Here is a 9,218-nt window from a genome sequence, read left to right as displayed (position 1 = left end):
CTGATAAAGCCTTTATCGAGCAAGTCCTTCAGTTGTTCCTTCAATTCTCTTAGCTCTGCAGCTGTTATTCTATAGGGAGGAATCAATATAGGTTGTGTATCAGGAAGCAAGTCTATAGCGAGATCAATTTCCCTTTCTGGGTGAATTCCTGGAAGATTATCAGGGAATACCATTGGATATTCATTCACGATAGAAATTGATTAAAGAGACATGGGCTCCTTATCAGTATCCTGTACATGAACCATATGGTATATACAACCTTTATCAATCACCTTTTGAGCCCTAAGGTATGAAATAAACTTACCTTTAGGTGTGGCTGCATAAGGGCATCTCCAACCCTACACTCTATTTTACTCTCCAAATATAGAGTTCTTTATTTTTTCAGACAATCAACTCCAACCCAATTCTCTATTTTACTCTCTAAAAAAAAATCTTCTTCTTTCTTCTCAATATATTATACTTATTATTATTTCTATTTCATTTTTTTCGTATTCCATAATATAAATCTTTTCTTTCTTTTTCCCAAATAATCATCCTATATAATTTCATGTAATATAAAATTTAATTTTTTAATTTAATATTAAATTATATTTTATTCTAAATTTCTAAAGAACAACTACGAATAATTGAAAAAAGAAATCAACAAGCACAACCGCAATCACAACCACAACTTCTCTAAAACATAGACTAATTCCTTTTTCGAATATTGTTAAATCTAGAAACGGCCTACCGGATTACTAAATTATTTTTGTGATTTTTAAAATTATTATGCCATGCATTGTATTGTATTGTTATCTTGTATTTAAATTATTATATTATGTATTATTTTTAAATTAAAATTTTTATCTCATCATTTAAATTTTGTGCATTCTTCATAGTGGAAAGTAATAATAACGTCAAATTGTATCACAAAGTGACGAAAATTTAAAAAAATATTTAAAATATTATTAATTCGAGATGAAAGTAGTATATATAAAATAAAATACTATAAAAAAATGTTATATTACATTTAAAAAGAATTGTAAATATTAGAGATTTAGTTAATAGCCTTATATGAAAAATAATATGCTAATTACAAAATAGTAGAAATAATAATATAATATTCAAAAAGTGAAATAGAGAGTATGAATAGTAGTTCTCCAAATTTGGAGAACTACTATTCAACTCTCTATAATTGGAGAGTAGAGGGTAAAATAGAAAGTGGTTGGAGAGGACATTCTCTATTTTACTCTCCAAATATAGAGAATGAAGAGTAAAATAGAGTAGGGTTGGAGATGGTCTTTACCATTCCACTCAAGGACTGGCTCACCTGGAAAGTAAAATCTAACTATCTTTGCACGACAATCAATATTGCCATAGCAAGTTGCCAACCATCCATATCGATAATAACATCAAAATCTAGCATGATCAACTCAACTAAATCAGCAGGGGTTGGACAATCACAAATTAACATTATGCAACCTCGATAGACATGACTAGCTAAAATAGAGTCGCCAACCAGTGTAGACACCTCAACTAGTTGTGGGCAACAACTCAGATTTCATTTCAGTCTTACTAGCAATAAATGGAGTAATATATGAAAATGTAGAGCCAAGGTCTATCAATGCGTAAACAACTTAAGGAGATATCATCAATATACCTGTAACAACATCAGGGAATGCCTTTGAATCATGTCGTCCTGCGAGTGCAGAAAAGCGGTTTTGAACATGTATCTCCTTCACCTCTCCCTCTACCACGACCCTGAGTAGACTATGGTCCTGGTCGCATGGACTGAGGGTGAACATGCTGATGTGGATTTTGAAGGCTGAGCTCGATCACCTCTGCTCAACCTCGGGCACCGACTAATAAAATGTCATGTATGCCCACAATGATAACATGAACTTGAATCATGTCTACACTACCCAATGTGTGGCTTACCGAACTGTGTACAATGAGGAGTGGGATGTCTTATCTGTATGGAACGATCCTGTCAACGACCTTTAGTTGGCTTGAGCTCTGACCTGGTCCTGACTTACTATAACGATCAAACTGTAGTCCCTGCACCTGTGGTGAGACACTACCCGCTGGCCGAGGTGGATATAGATGGAAGGGGGGCCTAAAATCACCATGTGGCTCCGTATAAGACTCCATAGTACGGGCCCTCTTACTCTACTCCCTATCCCTACGGGTATCACGAATCCGTTAAAAAAGGTCCTTTGTAGTCTGAGCGAAACCTATATGCGGGAAATATCTACATCATCTGATAGGGATGCTACCCTACAATATCTGATCAAATGATCTGCTAAACCATCAACATAACGATGAACTTTGGCTCTCATGGTACGTACAATATTTGGTGCATATCTTGCCAAAGAATTAAACTCGTGGCTATAATCCCTCACACTCATGGTTCCTTGCTTCAGATTGATAAACTGGTCAAGACGAGCCTCTCAAACATCCCATGGAAAATAGTGGGCAAGGAGGCCTCAGATAATTCCACTTACTCTGACGGCGGAGCATCAGGTCCTGTATATCTCTCCCATGCCTCATACCAAGGGATGGCTATATCACGTAGCCAAAAAGAAGCCAACTCCACAGCCTCTGTGACAGAGGCATGCATCACCCTCAATACTCTATATATATGGTCAATAAAGTCCCGGGGATCCTCAGTAGGACTAGATCCTATAAATAATGGAGGGGCTAAATGAAGAAACTCTCGTACCTTCGAACTTTCTAACCGGTCTCTCTGAGTATCCACTCTTGACTCCAATTGTCGCTCATGAATAGAAACCATCCTAGTCAGCAACTGAACTGCCTCTCTCATCCTCTGTTCCTCAGTATCTGGNCTACAATATCTGATCAAATGATCTGCTAAACCATCAACATAACGATGAACTTTGGCTCTCATGGTACGTACAATATTTGGTGCATATCTTGCCAAAGAATTAAACTCGTGGCTATAATCCCTCACACTCATGGTTCCTTGCTTCAGATTGATAAACTGGTCAAGACGAGCCTCTCAAACTTCCCATGGAAAATAGTGGGCAAGGAGGCCTCAGATAATTCCACTTACTCTGATGGCGGAGCATCAGGTCGTCTATATCTCTCCCATGCCTCATACCAAAGGATGGCTCTATCACGTAGCCAAAAAGAAGCCAACTCCACAGCCTCTGTGACAGAGGCATGCATCACCCTCAATACTCTATATATATGGTCAATAAAGTCCTGGGGATCCTCAGTAGGACTAGATCCTATAAATAATTGAGGGTCTAAATGAAGAAACTCTCATACCTTCGAACTTTCTAACCGGTCTCTCTGAGTATCCACTCTTGACTCTAGTTGTCGCTCATGAATATAAACCATCCTAGTCAGCAACTGAACTGCCTCTCTTATCCCTTGTTCCTCAGTATCTGGTGGAAGAACAATAGGTACTGGAGGTCTTGTGTCCCTAGCTTCCTCAGGTACCAATGGAATTGGTGAGGCTGTAGATACTGCATCTCCTCGAGCTTCAACAGGTGCCGGGGAGGCTGGTACTAAGGGTATTGGAGATTCACCCTATGCCTCTGAGGGATATCTATCCCTTTGACCTGGTGGGGAACGGCTAGTACCTTCCCTTGGATCCATACTTATCTCTCGATCTGCCATATCCGGAGCAAGGGTAGCCTGTTAGATAAGAAACATAAAACACGATTTAGCTTTCAAATGTTCTTATACTTTTGCACTATAGCACGATCTATCAGTTTAATGAAGTGTAACCATTCCTGATACCCTGTAGCCAATAATTATAAGTGTGGGGCACAACACATCCATAAACAAGACTCTACTAGATACGACTTGTGGACCCTTCCTAGGATAAGACCTGCTCTAATACCAAGTTTGTCACACCCCAAAATAGGGGGAGTAACTAGATCGAATTACCCACTAAAACATACTAGCTAACCAAACCACGAGTCAAAAAGATTGGGCAGCACAACTTCTAAAAACTGAAGCCCAGACCCTAAAGGTCATGACCTGAATGAGAATAAACCATACAAACAATGGTAGACAAGTTGAAAAAAATAAAGATGTACTATCTAGACGATGAGGCCACAGCCGACGACATACCTACTTACACACACACAAATATATATATATATATACATGCCAAGATTATTGGCTGGAGATTGAAACATACAAAAAACAAACCTAGAATATTGTGTTTACAATAGCCTTTATGAGTGACATAAGCACTGTCGGGACAAGGCCCCGACTACACCCAAACTATACAACAAAAGTAAACATCCTCCTTATAGCCCCTAGATAAGATGGAGCTTACCAACTCACAACTGAACCTGAATCCTAGCGGGTGGGTCGATTAGAGTCTTTGCCTATACATGCTCGTACAAAACAAAAAGCAGCGTCCCCAGGCAAAGGGACGTCAGTACGAATAAAAATGTACTGGTAGGTAAAGCAAAAAGTAGAACCATAAATATATAATGTAAAATGGTAATCGAGATACCACCTGAAACTGAAACTCAAATAATCTCTGTGGCTGACATTTGCCCCTTACTAATTAAATATGCATGGTATGCTCGTATAATCGTATGTTGTGAATACAAACACACACACATATATATATAGATGCAAATGCATGACATACCCAACCTAATGCTATCAATGGTGGTGCCTTCCGGTAGCGAACCGACATCATATTCGCCAACTTGTGGCCATTTGTGTCTCATACGTATAAATATAGGCAATAGGTCACATACCTCCCGATTATAGCTCGGGAGTAGCATGCATTTCATGTCATGGATTTATAACACCTATAAGCTACTATTGTCATGTTGCCAATCTTGGCACGTTTGTAGTCTTGTTCTCATAGCCCCATAATCACTTTCGTATAACATATAACCATCTCATGGAACCTCATATGTTCTTCCAAATAAGCTTGAAAAGTTAACTCAAATTTTAGAAAGATAACCTAACCTTGCAGATATTCATACCAAGTTTAAGGTGATTTATTTAGTTCCTAACTTGGTTCCTAGATAATTTATAAAAGAAGTATTTCAATAACCAAGTGTTCTAATAGTTTAAACATTTAAGTTACATTAGAGAGTTTTGAAGATCGTGAGTTACTTTGAAGATTTTTCATAATAAATTTAATGGGGATAGAGGGCTAATTAAAAGTAATGAAGGTCTCCCGTGATATTTTAAATCACATCACCCAAAGAAGAATAAGAATTCATACACGCGGACATATAATCAAGGAAACCGACAAAATGACATGTAGATTTCGAATACTCTATTTATCCGAACGAGTGGAATATCAAAATAATAGAATCATGAAAATAATTCAGCTGAGATCCCAATGCCTTTCACTGAAGTCTTTCTAGCAAGAGAATAGCAAAATATCACATTCGACATTTTAGGAATTTCCCAGGAGTGGTGCTAAAATGAGGGACGTAGCTTAGCTTAACATACCTTTCCAATGAATACTCGAATGGCCGTAGCTTCTTCACGGAAGTTGTTCCTTACATTCTAAACTTTGCAAACACTATATATACACAGCTGGTATGCACCTATAAACAATTCATAATTGATCTTAAATCGGCAGATTTTCCAAATGGCTTCAACTTGACAAAACGTTCATAGAACTTCATAAAAACAATCATAAAAGAGACCCGAGATGATTACCTTAGTTAACCAAGTGTAAACCTTGAATAAACACCAATATCTACACATTTATATCTTCAAAAACTATCTCCAAACGTAGATAATAGAAGGGGAAAACGATTGACACGTGTAGAGATCACGTTTCTAGGAACGGGGGCAACATTTAATGGTAGAAATCGTCAAAAACTAACCTTCATCATGCAAGAACTCTATCAGAACCATCTCTTAAGCTTTCTTTCTGGTTAGGGAGTGAAAACAAATGCTTTTGTGGCCTTAAACGTTGAGTAAGCCGACATACCACATTTACCCGACCCGGATTCTTCCCCAGCAGTTCGTAGTAAAACCCTCATAACTGTTTACACCGATGTCAATTGGATATGGGGTTTTGTGTGTAGGCCTTCGATTTAATGGGTAATAGGCCTTCTAACTCTTTATATATTGGGAGAAAACATCCAAGACATTTGACCCAAAGTTAAGAGAATATTATTAGAGAAACTTCGATAACTTTTGCAGACTTAGTTTCACTAATTTTCTTGACTTCAAAATTTAACATACGACCCTTGTGCTATTGTAATACCTCATAACACACTATTCTTACCATGTTGTACACTCATAGGCTTATCAACAAGGTATGGGACAATTTAAGCCTTTCAAAAGGGCGAAGTTCTACCCGAGCCATTTCTTTATTCATGAACTTTGTTTGAGGGATCCCTTTGACCTAAAAATTTAGTTTAGTTCCTTGATATTACCACCTATTTGCAATCTTTATCTCCAATGTACGATACAAAGTCATATACACCTCATATAACCATGTCATACTACACCACATATATTATGCAAGAATAGAGAAAAAATATGGGATCTTACAGTATATATGTAGTAATTTTGTTTATATACAATTACTATGTTTTAGTTTGTATATCGAAATATATAAATATAGATTTTTATGTATATGTATACCGAAATATACAGATTAATAGCCATTCAAACATAAAGTTTGCTATGGTGCGCAATTATACAAACTATACCTATAATATACAAATATGATTTTTATGTTTTTTAAACCTAAAATTTACTCTTAAAAAATAGTTTTTAAGTCAAAAATAAAAAGTCAAACTGAAATATTTAAGTCAAAAAATAAAAAGTAGGGAGAAACCTACTTTTGGTTTTTGACTTTTTTAAAGTCATTTTAAACTTATTTCGAGTCATTTTGACTTATTTTATGTTATTTTTTATATTTGTCAAACACTTCCGGAAGTAAAAACTGATTTAAAAAGTAGATTTGACCAACTTTTAAGTCAATCCAAATACCATCTCAATCCGTTGTACTTTTCTTTTTTTTTTATAACAATACGGTAGTATTTATAAATTAAAGAACACCCAATACTAGTAGGTAGCGTCTCACATCTATGTGAAATATTAGTTACATTGCATATAGGCATAATTTGCCTTACAGCTTGCGATTGTTTCTTGTCAAAAAGAAAAGCATGAGATACAAAAAAAGTGGAGTAAACCATTCTTCAACAAAAAAAAAAACCTTCTGGTAGAGCTCTCCTCCTTCCCGCTTGCTTGTCAGCCACAATATTCTTCTCCCTAGGTTCATATAGCATCATCCCCCCCGCCCCCATCTTTCGGGGTAGCTCCCTGCATTCAATCAAAATGTTTGAATCACATATTCCAATATTATTTAGTAAGGATATTACCTCTTTTGAATCGGTAGAGATCACCACTTCTGGTACATTAAGAGTTTGTGACATCCGGAGACCATGTAGTAAGGCGATCAGTTCAGCATTTACAATTGAGTTTGTTATAATTTTAGTATTTTCCCCACTAGCCATTCTCCATTTTAATCCATGATTACACACCCCGTTCCCCCTATTATTGACAGACAGTCAAAAGAACCATCTATGTTTAGTTTGACGCCCCTACTCAGGGGTGTCCAATAGAGGTCTGTTCTTTTTTCCTTGGGTTGTTTCCTAACATGACTATTTGGTCCTAAAAACATAAACTCCTTTACTCTATTGAGGATAGCCTTTAGATCAATGTTCTTAGTATATTTATGGTGATAATTGTAGTTTCTATTCAGCCATATGCCCCATAGTACAAAGGGAAAGAGGAGGGACCGAGGTATATTCTGGTAAATGAGGTTGAGGTCTCTAATATTCCTTAACCAATTTTCTACGTTGTTAACTCTAATGTTCCTAATAATGGCCTCACATCCTAGAATTGACCAAGTTACATCAGTCATGATGCATTGGAGGAAATGTGTTCGATAGTTTCCGGTTGCTGGCATATATTACACATGGGGTTATTGCAAATACCAATTTTTTGGAGGTAGTTTGATGTGGGCAGGCGACCATAGAGTGTAGTCCACAAGAATAATTTGATTTTGTTGGGGGCATTGTAGCTTCCATATCCAATTGAAGTCGAGCTCTTGGTTGGGGCTCATATTATTAATGTTCTTAAGGGATCTATAGGCGCTGCTACTAGAGAAGATGTCATTACTGGTTAAAGACCAGATTAATCTATCTGGGGGTTTGGGATTTTGAGAAAAATTCGAAGGTCTTATTTTTTATTCTATTTTTATTGGAAGTTCGAAGGATAACTTATCGAGAGACCTATTCCCCTGATGGAGGACATCCTTTAGTCTGAGGTTTGAGTCATCTTTGTTTAGAGGACCCTCCAAACTACTCCTGAGAGTTATGTTATCTGGTAGCCAGTTTCTTCCAAGAACTTTATGTCGTGGGCATGGGCACGTTGGCCAGCGGCAAGTCACAATCGGTGACAGTCCTTCAATACTCCTTAGTAGACTTCCCCACTCTAATCACACCTTCAGCTACAGATCCTTGTCATATTGATCCCAAATTACCTACTGAGAAAACATATGCAAATGCTATAGTTCCCATGGAGACAGTGCGACCAGTTGATCCAATACCTCATAAAGAAGTTACAATGGTGGGAGACACACCACATGTAAAATGGATGGAAGAAGAAGTTAATAGAATGAATAGAATCGAAAACCTTCAATATGCTGTGATTGGAAAATTCACCTATGAATGGTCTGATCTAGACGAATTGAGGAGGATTATACCACAACAGTGCGATGTGAAAGGAGGGTGTCAGATTGATTTATTTCGCAATCGACACATCCTTATTCATCTCAACAACCAAGAAAAAATTATAAATCTAGATTAAAAAGGAGCATTTTGTATCACGTGTAATCTTACTTGATGCGCACACTAATATATGATACTAGATTTAAGATCAACGAAGAAACAACTAAAGCTATGGCGTGGATTTCTTATCCCAATCTTCTGCCCAATTTGTTTGTGAAGGAGTGCCTCTTCTCTTTAGCATCAGCAGTTGGAAATCCAATTCAATTGGACCTAGCAACGATCAATAAGACTAGGCCAGGTTGTGCAAGAGTAAAGGTAATGGTAGACCTGCATAGTTTGTTTCCCAAGTCAGTCCAGATGGATATTGAAAATGAAAGCATAGGAGAGATACATTCAAAATCCATTCATATAAGAAATGACTATGTTCCTATACTGTCATGAATGCAATATGCAAGGACATAGCAAGGA

General features: G+C 37.1%; 1 protein-coding gene across 1 annotated transcript in view; it reads right to left on the bottom strand.

Annotated features, from left to right (window-relative positions):
- LOC125851321 (uncharacterized) overlaps positions 1-2,130 on the bottom strand; it is a 5,315-nt gene extending 3,185 nt beyond the window's left edge. The window contains exons 1-3 of the mRNA XM_049531131.1: positions 2,001-2,130; positions 1,640-1,678; positions 11-148 (exon numbers count right to left, since the gene is read on the bottom strand). Coding sequence (XP_049387088.1) covers positions 11-148; positions 1,640-1,678; positions 2,001-2,130 — 307 coding nt within the window. The remainder of the gene's footprint in view (positions 1-10; positions 149-1,639; positions 1,679-2,000) is intronic.
- Between the last annotated feature and the right edge of the window lie 7,088 nt (positions 2,131-9,218).

This window comes from Solanum stenotomum, chromosome 1 (genome assembly GCF_019186545.1).
Source record: "Solanum stenotomum isolate F172 chromosome 1, ASM1918654v1, whole genome shotgun sequence".
Classification (NCBI taxonomy): domain Eukaryota; kingdom Viridiplantae; phylum Streptophyta; class Magnoliopsida; order Solanales; family Solanaceae; genus Solanum; species Solanum stenotomum.
Note: the sequence above shows the minus strand (reverse complement) of the source record. Positions and strands in the feature narration are given on the sequence as shown.